We start from the raw sequence: 12,796 nt of genomic DNA on the forward strand, positions 1-12,796 counted from the left end.
CGTTCACCAAATAATGTTAGGAAATCTACCGAGTTGACAGACCTTGGCTGAATGAAAATACGGGTCCCTTCCGATTTCATTGACCCGATCTCATAGAAATGGTCAATTTCTAGTAGACCTAATCGCTTAATTCCAGTAGTTAAGCAAAGAGTTCTTCCTGTGAAGGAAACTTTACGGAAGATTTATTGTTGGCAACGGCGAATACTACAGATGATGGTACTATGAGCTGTATGAGTTATACAACGACATTGACATAGTTCAGCGAATAAAAAGACAGCGGCTATGCTGGCTAGGTCATGTTGAAGAAGACCTCCACTCCGCTGGAAAGACCATTGGTGCAAGAAAAAGAACTAAATGGCGCGTTCTTATTGATTCGGATATAATCGCGTAAGCGATGCCTACTCCAAATTTATATAAATTATTGGATTTGGATCAACTTCTCTTTATATAGACATTATTATAAAAGTGTCACTTATCGTCCTCTACAATTTTGGATTTCATAAATTTATCGATTGTTCCTCGATCTTAATACGCTTCGTATTCATCCGAAACAAACTATTTCGAAAAACTTTGTTCCACTAATATCCAGACTACACGCAACATGGGGTGAATTATTTATTGAAAATTTTCTCTCAGAACTTTTCCTTAGTAAGCATGTTATCGTCGAACAATTTCACAAAATTTTTGTGATTTGAGACATTTATCACAAAAATTGTATTTTTAATTAAAGAGTAAACCTGTCGTCATAAATTAAAATTTTAAGACACAGCTTAGACGAAATGTTTGATATTTAATTTAGTTCTAAGAATTAAAAAAGAAGAAATTTTGAATAGTAAAAAAAAAACTCCAGTACCCCTTAAAAGATGTACATGTATTGGTTAACATGTAACAAATACAACTAATAAATCATTTACTTGTGTATATATATTATATATGTATATATGTACTCATGTATTTATAAAAAAAATTAATATCAATTCTCATTTTATAGAAGCTACATATTTTCTATGTATGTCCATTAATTGACAGCGCTAATGTGTTTGCTTATCAATATTTGCATTTTGATTATATTGGCGCCATTTTCATTTTAAATTACCCTTCTAATGCCTTGCATAAGCTCGATAAAAGGCATCCAAATCAAAACGACGGAAAAATGGTGTAAACTGGAAAAAGACATTTTACTACATATGTATGTATGAAAGGAATGATTTACATATAACATACAATCATGTATAATAATCTCACTGTTGAATGCTCTCAATTATTCAGAGTTCACAAATTGTCTTCATACAAATTCAAGCGCTTGCTGCCTTCTCTTAATTCTAGTGTAAATATACCGAAGTTGACATCAATTAAAATTAAATTATTTCAAGTGCTCTGTAAATTTACAATAATTTACAACACACACTTACATACATATATTTGCCATAATTTAAAAGTTGAAAATAATGTGAGTAAGAGTGTAGTAGGAGTGAGTGTATGAGTAGTGTTTTGACATGTGGGGATGCTTTTAATATAAAGCAGAAACAAAAAACATGATTTTTGATTCCATGAGAGGAAGTTCCAAAGTACTACTACTTGCATATTTATCTATTATAGCCTTAGAGAGTGGATTACATAACTTATGGGATCTCCAGATGAGCTCAAGATATATATTCCAAAACTTATTGAAAAGCTTTTACAATTGCGATCAACCCGCAGACTGCATTTCTACTAAGACAGATTTTCGTATGCAAATTTCTCAGTCCTTCATAGACGACTCTAATTTCCGGAAACTATTTTTAAAATAAATAAATATTCAAAACGCATAAGAATTGCATAACACCTTAACACGCATTGTTTTCATTATATTTAACAATTTAGAAGAAGGAAAAAAAATAAATCTCAACAACGAACACCCACCAAACAGTTTTCAGTTTTTCACTTATTCATTCTGAAAACCAAAAATTAATACCGCAATGTTTCCAAACATCGTAATAAATCCTATTAAATCTTTCTGTGAAAAACCAAAATATTGTTTTCATCATCGTCAGCTTAAAGTCCACGGGGCGCATGTCAAATTATGAACAGAAATGCAAAATCATCGCTGCATATACACAAATACCTTCGACAAAACAACAACAACAAAAAAAGAAAACAAAAACATTTTGTTAACCACAACAAACACACAAAAGTGGCCTTCTCGTAATGCCATTAGAATGCAGAAAAACTGGCAACAACTGAGAAGGTACGCTTTAGAGATAGAGGAAATGAGAGAAGTCAAATTCACTGATTAACTTTGACAGCGATCATCACTGAAAATCACTCAAAAACCACAAAACCAGCATTGAAACGTCAAACTGATTATTGTTTCTTTCTCCTCTGTCTTTGCAGCACCCAAACTACCTGCCACCATACACGATTATCAGCTGAACGGGCATCAGCTAGACATTTGCCGCGGCGGCGGCCTACCCGCCGGCCAACCGACGCAGACGGGCCTACTCTTAGCGGGTGGCAATGGCAACACGTCGAGCCTGGGCATTTGTGCGCCCAGTATGAGCAGTTGCAGTCTGAGTGCGACCAACAATTCGGGACGCACCAATTTCACCAACAAACAGCTGACCGAACTGGAGAAGGAGTTCCATTTCAATCGGTATTTGACGCGCGCCAGACGTATTGAGATCGCCAATACGCTGCAGCTCAACGAGACGCAGGTGAGTCATAAAGCTTGAAAAGCTTTAGTTTAGACTTCCTATGCATATATGAGGTTTTACTAACCGAATACACCATTTATTCCGCAGGTGAAGATCTGGTTCCAAAACCGTCGCATGAAGCAGAAGAAGCGCGTCAAAGAGGGTCTCATACCGGCGGATATACTGACACAGCAAAGCGTCTCTACTACTTCGTCAACAACAACGAATGCGCCATCGACGGGTCCTACACAGAATCCAACTGGCAATCTAAATGCGGGCAACAATTGCCAAAATAACGGCAACAACAACAACAGCAGCGCGCAAATGCACAACGGTCCTGCCGTCGGTGGCAACGCAGCTCGCTTGGGCTCAACGGCCATTGGCAATAGCAGAGAAGCTGTCTCGCACAACAACAACAACAACAACAATAACAATGGCAGTCAGCATAACAGCACCGCGACAATGAGTAACGGAGATTGTAATCTGACAGCGCATAGCGATAATAGCCGCGAATCGAATTAATGCTGACCACCAACACTTGATACTTGTGCCCATTGATGACTCCATCCGCTGGACAGGTGGAGGCACACAACCATACCTTCCATGGATGGTTACCCGTTATGCGATGGCTACTGCTTAGTTAACTCGAGCGCGTGTCAATTGTGGTTAGTTTTTCGTTTTTTTTTTGTTTTTTTGCCAAATGACGGACACATTCACCCACTACAACAACTACAATTATAACAAAAACAAATTGAGTAGGGTTAGAAATGCGAAGCAACATTTAGCATTTTGCTCATTTGGCTGTGATAACTGTTTAAACTATTATAAAGTCAATACAAACTAACAAAATATTTAATTAATACATCAACACATACATACAAACATACATACATACAAATGTATTGTATATACATATATATATATGTATGTATAGTTTTATCTAGCTAAATACATGTCGGTAGCTTGTGTGAGCTTGTGAGTGTTTGCTTAAGTGTACACACGCCGTGCAATAATCAAAAATTTCCACACACACACAACAGGTACAGTCACAGTACATAGCACAGTCGAATAGAAAAGTATGTTACCCAATTACAACACCCATGAACTCATCAATACATGATATCTGCGGTAGGCTTCACACACCAACCACCATTGGAGGTGTGGTTCGTGAGTGCAGTAATTCGGTTCGTGTACTCGTGGAGTGTCGTAAAATGTGCCATATTCGCTAAATAGTATAAGATTTGCAATCAAATCAAACATTTTTACTTAATGTATGCAACGTAAGTAAGTCTGAATATTGATGCAACACGAACATTAATTCGAAATAAAAGAGCTCTCCAAATCTTTAAATGTTTACCGAAGACTCTTTAAATTGAGCAAGAAAAAATAGATAGCGCGTTCCGAATATTCGGATGAGTTTTTTCTCGACTAATCCATTCACTCGAGCCATTAATCCTTTGAAATACCAAATAATTTTGACCAAGTGGAGGGACACCAGTAATAAAAATATGTATTTGGAACAGTGTTGAACTGATCATCATGTGGTTCCAGTAGGAAACTTGTCACATACGGAATTGTTATCGCACATAACAAGAGAGTTAATGATTACAAAAATATTTTTTTTAGATAAATTTTCTGAAAAAAATGCCTATTTCTTCATATATGATAGGCTCAAAATTTGTATATTTTTATCATAAATTGTTTTCTTAACATATCTAGAATACGGAGGTAAAATGATTTATAACATTTCGAAGACGAAGCAATTAGAAGCGGGAGTTATTCGAAGCGCTGAGTTGGCAGCCGGAAACTTTGAACGCGTTTTTCTCAAAATTGTGTTTCCCAAACTTTCTCTGTTTCTCCATCGTATCTCGAAAACGGCTTGACCGAATGACTTGAAATTTATAGTGTACACTCAGCACATGTTAACGCATGCAGTGCTCTATTATCAACTAAAAATTTCCAAAATTTCGATTCGTCTTTTATAGCACACAAATTAAAAAAAAAACGCAAAATTTGCAATTTTTTTTCAAAATTTATATTTATATTTATATCATCGAAATATGTGTTAATAAATGATAATAATCTTAAAGCTCCATCTATTTACTGATCGTAGACAAAAATTCTAAAAAATCACTAAAATACAGGCCTTTACATGGGATAACCCCCTTAAATAATTTGCTTTTATATAATTTCTATAACTTAACACGGTTAAAACTTTAAAATAAAACTCGAGCGATGGAAAAATATGAAAATAAAAATTTTAGTGAGATTTTTACGATATTTTTTTCGTTAGCTGTAAAAATACTTTGTTCAAGTCCTTGTAAATTGTATGATCCTTATAAAATTTTATCAGGATCAGTTGAACAGTTTTCAAGAAATCTTGACAGCTGACTTTGTACTTGATAACTCACTTAATATATGAAGTTTTTTAAGAAACTAATGTTCTGATCCATTACTAGATTGTCTGAAATGATAGTCAATTTATAGTACTCCGAAAGGTTACATTATTTTCTGTAAGCCCCTGGTCTTTTGACATAAGCTTAAATGGAGAGAAACTGGTTTATAATTGACGAGAGTGAAATATATTTTCGTGCAGTTTAAAAAATATTCAGACCTAAGGACGTTGTAGAAAGCACTGGTAAATATTTACAAAACAGCATTACATAATAAGAGTTCCCTAAATTATACACAACTGTACATATACAAGTATGTACACACATAGCTAATTGCCATTAAAAGCTAATAAAATAAGTATAAAAAAATAAAAAATATGTCTGTATATAAATTCCGAAATTTAATATAATATTATTGATACAAAATACAAACTCAGGGTTCTGCAGAAGGTTGTTATTTTCTGCAAAATATTATGAATAAGATTAATAAGAAAAAAAGCGAAAATATTGAGTTTTTCGCAAAGTTAGTGAATATAATTAGTAATTCATTGAAATAATCAAAATCTATTAAAACATATTTATTTACTTTAAGCAACAACAAATGTATATTCAATTTGCCACAAGCTAATAGCTTTCTTAACTGTAACTAATATAATTCATATGTTACGAAATACACGCTAGTTGTTACATTGTGCTAAATTATATATACTATTATTTCTCTTTCTTTTGACTGTCGCAAACATAATTCGTCTATAATTATTGTACAAAAATTAATTGAAAATGCTTTCAAGCTCTGTGCGTGAACGCTTGTGTTTATTATTCATTACTTATATTAGCACTAATTTTTGTTGTATATTTTACCGTAGCTCTTAGTTTTAACTTAACATATTAGAACAAACTAGTCCTAATGATAATATACAAATGTATAATTAATTATAAATTATTGCAAAATAAAAAATAAATAATTTCAATTGTTGACAAATCATATTTCAATTAAAATGGAGGTTTTGCGTTTTTGGTCTAAGATGGAAGTCAAGTCATAACCGTTTTTAAAGGTACCAACTTTTGGTTTTCAATCAATTCACAAAGAAAAAACAAAAAAAAAAATGTGAAAATAAGGATTCTACAATGTCAATATATATAGCATTGTACGCTCAACGATTCTTAGGTAACGAATTGATCAAGTCTCTTAAATTGGATATATATTGGATAAGGTATACGACAGTGTTGGTAAACTTTATAGAATGTATGTATGTATGTATGTAGTTGGCGTTGAACCGTTTAGCCGGTTATAGCCTAATCGATGAGAGCGCGCCACTCCTCTCTTTCCTTCGCTGTTCGGCGCCAGTTGGAGATTCCAAGTGTAACCAGGTCGCTCTCCACCTGGTCCCTCCAACGGAGTGGAGGCCTTCCCCTTCCTCGGCTTCCTCCGACGGGTACTGCATCGAACACTTTCAGAGCTGGAGTGTTTTCATCCATTCTGGCAACATGACCTAGCCAGCGTAGCCGCTGTCTTTTTATTCACTGAACTATGTCAATGACGTCGTATAACTCGTACAGCTCATCGTTCCATAGTCTGCGGTATTCGCCGTTGCCAATGTTTAGAGGACCATAAATTTTGCGCAAAACCTTTCTCTCGAAAACCCCAAGAGTCGTCTCATCTGATGTTGACATCGTCCAAGCTTCTGCACCATAAAGCAGGACGGGAATGATAAGCGACTTGTAGAATTTGATTTTGGTTCGTCGAGAGAGGACTTTACTTTTCAATTGTCTACTCAGTCCAAAGTAGCACCTGTTGGCAAAAGTGATTCTGCGCTGGATTTCGAGGCTGAATAGAAACCATATATTTTGTTGTTAAATCTAAAATTAAAAAGATACAGTAGTCAAAGAATTGGTACGAGAACTAAATCATTTTAAGGGACATCAAAAATGGGAGTGACAAGAGATTTAATAAATAGCTATAGTCCATATGAACAGACAATGTCCAAAATATGATAGTATAGACGAAGATATAAGAAAACAGTTGCTATTTTCTGTTGATGAAGCTGATCCTCTAATAATGTCAATGGGATGTGTTGGATATCGTTTAGGAAAATTTGGGCAAGTAAGAGCTAACACCCGACCGCTTTACCATATGTATTACAAAGTCATGGAAAATTCCCCAAAATGATATAAATAAGGCTTCGGTTTGCTTTCGCATATTCTACGGGTCTATCCTTCTACGACTCTTTGACTCGTCTTTCCTGATATCTCTTAGATGTCCAGAGAAAACTGGTCGGACATTTTTTCTTAAATTTCTCTATTTATTGGATTTGTTCGTTTAAAGCCTAACATAAGAGTTAAAATCGTTATGCTATTAAAAACTAGGCAAGGTCAAAGATGAGGTGGAGCTGTTTTGGTAGTACGATGCTCTTTAATAGGCTGGCATATATCACATTTTTAAGCGGGATTACAGAAATGTACCAAAGACAGTATGGCTAATGGGTTTGTATGATCACGGAATTTAGATACAAATTTCTTTCTGCTGTCCCCTACTCCCTTCTTTACCATATGAATATCAAGATCTTTGTAGACGTTTTTAATATGCATGAAAATAAAAAAAAATTTCTGACAATATCAAATGCCAATATTAAATATTTTCGAAGGATTCAAGAGTTTAAGAATTAAAATTGTAGAAAATCGAATCGGAATAAAGAACCGACAAAATCGAAAATTTTTAAATTATTTTAAAATTAAGGCAAATTATAAACATGTCGGTCATTGTTTTGGGAAATATATATTAAAAATTCCCACCAAATATCTAACGGTTGCGCAGGTAATAAAGAATGTTGCCACAAATAGTTTGAAGGCTTTCAATCTTTCGAAATAATTAGAAGATTACCACAAGTAAATGGGTTGGCGTTACGTTTTGTGTTTCAACAGAGCCAGGAGCTTAAAATTAAGTCCAAAGCGCCAACTTCCAGTGTACGTAATCCTTTGTCTCTCATTGGACTTTTTGTAAAAACAAGTGTATTAAATATCACATGTCAAATGCAATTCATCAAAAGGTCTTTAGCGTATTTTTGTTTTTATAGATCCGACATGGGTGGAATAAATAGTTTGTATGTGCATATGACTAATCCGTCACTCAGGTGAAAACATACCTTGTATATAAGGAAATTACTTTGATATTTTTATAACAATCCATCAGTTCTTTTGTAGACGGCGTTATTTCAAAGGTAACATCACTTGATTAATTGATCGATACCTTTTTAATGCAAAAAGCTTAAAGAGAGCTATGTTTGTAGGTTTCATTATATCAAAAATTATTAATTAGGACAAAAAATGTACTTGAGGTACTATAAAATTAGCAAATTCTAAGAGATCATGACTTCCACTTTCTGACTTTACTTGTTTCATATTTTTAACAGCTACTGTTAGTTGCAGTAGCTGACTCTACTGTTAAGAAGAAAGAAGAGGAAGTAAAAAAACTTTCATTCTTTTCTTACAAACTCTTTTCCAAAATAAATCGTATAATTTTAAAAATTATCTGAGTTATTATTAAAATCGAGAAGGTGTTTATATTATATATTTACTAATTTCGATAAGACTCATGGAAACAAGAGTTTCGTATATATTTCTTGTTAAATATTTATCATTAAATATTTATTTTCTTTCATATTTTCCATTATATTATTTTTTATTCGCGGTTTAAATAAATTTCTTTTCTCTCTACAATTAGGGTTATTCTATCACATACGTCCTTTTTATCGAATTTATTTATCGATAACTTTACAACATCCCTATGTTGACTTTTGCTGTCAACAAATTGTCTTGGTGTAGTCCGGCAACACAGTCACTGATAAGAAAAGTTATTCACCATAGGAGAACAGTTTTTGCTTATTCGTCACCTTCATTTTGACCTGAGAACGGCGAACTTGTAAATAATATTTGAAATTTAATTAAATAATGGAACTAGTTGGTTTTGTGCACAAATACGAATGGGGAAAAGTCGGCAAAGACTCTGCCGTGGCACAACTTGCCACGCTCAATGATCCGGCATTTAATGTGGATGAGAAAACGCCTTACGCTGAGCTGTGGATGGGCTCCCATCCTAGCGGACCTTCAAAGTACAAATCAAGTGGCATTAATTTACAAGATGAACTGCCATTTCTATTAAAAGTTTTAAGTATAAACAAGGCATTGAGCATACAAGTACACCCAAACAAAGTGAGTCTATATTATGAGTACATACATAGCTTGCAAGCGTTATATTTTGTTTTGTTTTTTTTTTTTTTCTTTCAGTCGGAAGCAGAAAAATTGCATTCGAAATTACCGAATATATACAAGGACCCCAATCATAAGCCCGAAATGGCGATCGCATTAACCCCTTTTACAGGTTTATGCGGTTTTCGTCCGCTGCCTGAAATACGCGATATTTTGCAGAATATTGAGCCACTTAAAGCTTTGGCAGTGGAGGACCCAAATGATCTCAAACTATTGGCTGCTAATGATGAGTCGGGATTGCGCAATTGTTATCGCAAATTGATGAATGCGGAGAAGAATGCAATTGGTGAATGTATTGATGCGATTTCAAAAGACTATACAAAAGGTAAGTTATGTTATTAAATTTTTGCGATTCGCTTAATTCTATATTTATTTATTTTCACAGAATTATATAAACACAATATACATGAAATCTTTAACACATTGAAAAGCGATTTCCCAAATGATGTCGGCGTCTTATCTTTATTCTTTTTGAATGTTGTACGATTGCAACCTGGTCAAGCAATGTTTCTCGGAGCAAACCAAATACATGCTTACCTTTCCGGTGACTGTGTCGAGTGCATGGCTTGTTCAGATAATGTGATACGCGCTGGATTGACGCCGAAATATAAAGATATCAAGCAATTGCTTAGTTCACTAGAATATACAGGTGCACCAGCTGAATGCAAAATATTTACGCCAGTGCGTGTTGACGCCCACCGCTTGATATTCAAGCCACCCGTTGAAGACTTTTCATTGATACAATTAACATTGAAACCGTCTGACTTGGAATATGTTTTAAAAGTTGAACAATCGCCTGGTATTTTACTTGTGATAAGTGGCGAACGCTACTTGGAAAGTTACGGTTTAGATAAGTTGAAATTAAAACGTGGTTCCATTGTATATCTGCCTTTTGAGAGTGACACAGAACTACGATTTTTGCCTGCTGGAGAGGGTGAACATGAATTCTTGGCTTACATCAGTACACCAAATGCTGCGTCATCCTGCAAGTCTAATGTATAGTTGAAACTTAAGACCCTACTGAAGTTATGATTTCTCATTTATTGCAATTTTAATTATATTTATATAATGTGTACATGTAAGTTATTAGTTTTAAACAATAAAAAGGCAACTACTAGTATAATGTTGTTGTGGAAAATAATCTATGGTTTTATTGGATTTTAATAAGTTAAATTCATTTTCGGTCATAACGGATTACACCAAAGTGCATTTGGCAACATTGAAGAATACTGACTTTATAAGCGCTTGGAACTTTTTCAAAATAATAATATTTATAATATTGTATTTAACACAATACCTTAGCTGCAACATAGAAAAACAACAACAATAATTTTCGTTTATATTAACATTTATCTATTATTGAAATTAAATAATACATTACGAGTATATGGTAAACTACACGATATTTATTTATATATATAAATTAACAAGAACAGTATTTTCTTAAGAGTTTTTATACAATACAATTTCAATACATTTAATAAATATACGCAGAAGACAGCTTACTACTTAATATAGAATGAACTGAGTTTTTGTTGTTTAACTAGATATATTATTTGCCAATATAACGCGGTACATAAAGTGGTGAAATGTAGAGCAGTTGTAGAATTCATTTTATTCAAAACATCTATGCATGTACGTTTATAAAATCCGTTGCAATCACTTGTGGCTGTAAGATTGTAAATGTATGTTTGTTTGTATAAGTGTGTACATGCAGTGATTTAAAAAATCTACTTTACTACGAAGTGTATAATCTCAAACAATTTTCCTTCTAATTTTAATACGTAATGCAATAGGGATATAATGCCTTTTAATATACTAAAAATGCGCTAATCGACCGCTCTCAAAAATTCATACAATAAAGTACAATTACGATAAATATATGTATGTATACTATGTATATGTGCGCAAGTGTACGGTATTCACGCAAATAGTTAAGATGCTTCGAAGCACATCAATATCCGCTTATAAATATGCGAAACGTTTTGTATAAGTGTATAATGTAAGTAGTTACTTAAGTGGTGGGTAGTTAGTTCAGCATTTGTATATTAGTCATTCGCAATTTCAGCATTTTAGTGTATATATTGTATATGTATAAAGTTGTATATAGTTAAATTTTCACGTGTAAATTGTAAAAATGCGCAGCAGTTGGTACGTCTTTTCGGTATTGTGCAGTTTAATGTGTGTATCAGGATTTTGTTGACCGTATCAAACCGAATTGGGGTTTTGCGTTTTTGTTGTGATACCATTTGTGCATATCCATCTAACTTATATAACTTTGCATTATATTGTATAATTTTAACATGTTTAGCTTTTGAGCAAATTATTGGCACGCTTGTTAACACCATCCATGCGTACGTTATTAGCGTCTCCTTTGGCGTTAATACGGTCAATCTGTTTGTTTTGATTTTCCAATTCGGATCCCATATCTAACGCCATATTTCGTAGATTTCCCAACATTGAGTTTACTTGTCCAATATTCTCATCCATTTCATCTTCTCGCGCGTCATTTGTAATGCGAGGTATGTAACCGCTTTGCGGTGGCACGCCACCCATTCGTTCACGTTCATCTACCACTCTTGTTGGTTGACTATTCACGATTTTACCATCTTCATTTGCTTTCCAAGCATTTTCGCCGTCATCTTTCATTGCAACCTTCTTCCATGGCACAACACACAGGCCACAGCATTTTTCCATACCGCTTAGATTCTTTTCTGCTTCTCTCATATCGGCGTTAATGCGATCCATACCCTCTTCAATGCGATCAAGTTGTTCTCCCTGATCATCTAAAGCTACCAGTGTTCGTATTCCAGCCTCTTTACTTTCTTCCATAAGGTTAAGCATGCGTCTTGTACTTTCTAGTGATTCATCTGCCACCTGACCAGATTTTATTTGCAATTCCTGCAATTCTGTGCGAGGTACTTCGGGAGCTGCCATCTTGATATCTATGTGATGATCTCAGTTAACTAGTTATCTAAGTATTAATTTCACTGCAATTAATCATACACAAAGTTAGAAATTTAGCGAATACTTGTGAATTGCTGAGCTCACCTTCTCTTAGTTTGCAATGAAGTCAATATTTTCGTGACTCATAGACGAACTGTATGTTTATTTTTAGCTTGATGTACTTAGAGCATTAAAAATTTATCCAAAATCACTTCCTTAACCTCTACCCTTGAAATATAATGCAAATCAATTGGTAAAACTCGCAAAACTTTCGTCACGAAAAAACCACCTACTCTCTAACTCTTCTTTCAACAATTTTCTTTGTATATCTACACACGGTTGCAAAGTTCGTACCGTCTTATTGTCATTTTGTTTTCAGCTCCATTTTCGTTGTGGAATTGAGGAATTTCAGAGAATTGCTTTTAAAATACAATAAACAGCATAACACAGGGTGTACTTTGTAAAAATATTGTTCTTCTCGAATTTAGTGCTCCTAATTATAATCAAATTTAATTTTTT

At 34.1% G+C, this 12,796-nt stretch overlaps 3 protein-coding genes across 3 annotated transcripts in view; 2 read left to right on the forward strand and 1 right to left on the reverse strand.

The window, feature by feature from the left end:
• The window catches only part of LOC105220590 (homeotic protein labial), a 29,449-nt gene extending 23,485 nt beyond the window's left edge, over nucleotides 1–5,964 (forward strand). The window contains exons 2-3 of the mRNA XM_011197038.3: nucleotides 2,374–2,693; nucleotides 2,781–5,964. Of these exons, the coding sequence (XP_011195340.2) occupies nucleotides 2,374–2,693; nucleotides 2,781–3,194 (734 nt within the window). The 3' untranslated portion in view covers nucleotides 3,195–5,964. The remainder of the gene's footprint in view (nucleotides 1–2,373; nucleotides 2,694–2,780) is intronic.
• A 2,962-nt stretch (nucleotides 5,965–8,926) lies between these two features.
• On the forward strand, nucleotides 8,927–10,472 carry LOC105220579 (mannose-6-phosphate isomerase). Its single transcript, XM_011197028.3, has 3 exons — nucleotides 8,927–9,274; nucleotides 9,350–9,656; nucleotides 9,717–10,472. The coding sequence occupies exons 1-3, from the start codon at nucleotides 9,014–9,016 to the stop codon at nucleotides 10,331–10,333; spliced, it is 1,185 nt and encodes a 394-aa protein (XP_011195330.2). The 5' UTR covers nucleotides 8,927–9,013; the 3' UTR covers nucleotides 10,334–10,472.
• A 1,090-nt stretch (nucleotides 10,473–11,562) lies between these two features.
• Nucleotides 11,563–12,602, reverse strand: LOC105220569 (synaptosomal-associated protein 25). Its single transcript, XM_011197018.3, has 2 exons — nucleotides 12,383–12,602; nucleotides 11,563–12,321 (listed from the first exon to the last, which is right to left on the reverse strand). Exon 2 carries the CDS (start codon nucleotides 12,266–12,268, stop codon nucleotides 11,639–11,641), a length of 630 nt encoding a protein of 209 aa, XP_011195320.1. The 5' UTR covers nucleotides 12,269–12,321; nucleotides 12,383–12,602; the 3' UTR covers nucleotides 11,563–11,638.
• Nucleotides 12,603–12,796: the final 194 nt, after the last annotated feature.

Source organism: Zeugodacus cucurbitae, chromosome 2, assembly GCF_028554725.1.
Source record: "Zeugodacus cucurbitae isolate PBARC_wt_2022May chromosome 2, idZeuCucr1.2, whole genome shotgun sequence".
NCBI classification, from domain to species: domain Eukaryota; kingdom Metazoa; phylum Arthropoda; class Insecta; order Diptera; family Tephritidae; genus Zeugodacus; species Zeugodacus cucurbitae.

What these genes read in the sequence shown, in the direction of transcription:
- LOC105220579 (XM_011197028.3), top strand. Translation starts at nt 9,014, where the DNA reads ATGGAACTAGTTGGTTTTGTGCACAAATACGAATGGGGAAAAGTCGGC. An exon ending in TACAAGTACACCCAAACAAA is followed by an intron (nt 9,275 to 9,349) that starts GTGAGTCTATAT and finishes TTTTTCTTTCAG; the next exon opens with TCGGAAGCAGAAAAATTGCA. An exon ending in TTCAAAAGACTATACAAAAG is followed by an intron (nt 9,657 to 9,716) that starts GTAAGTTATGTT and finishes TTATTTTCACAG; the next exon opens with AATTATATAAACACAATATA.
- LOC105220569 (XM_011197018.3), bottom strand. Translation starts at nt 12,268, where the DNA reads ATGGCAGCTCCCGAAGTACCTCGCACAGAATTGCAGGAATTGCAAATA.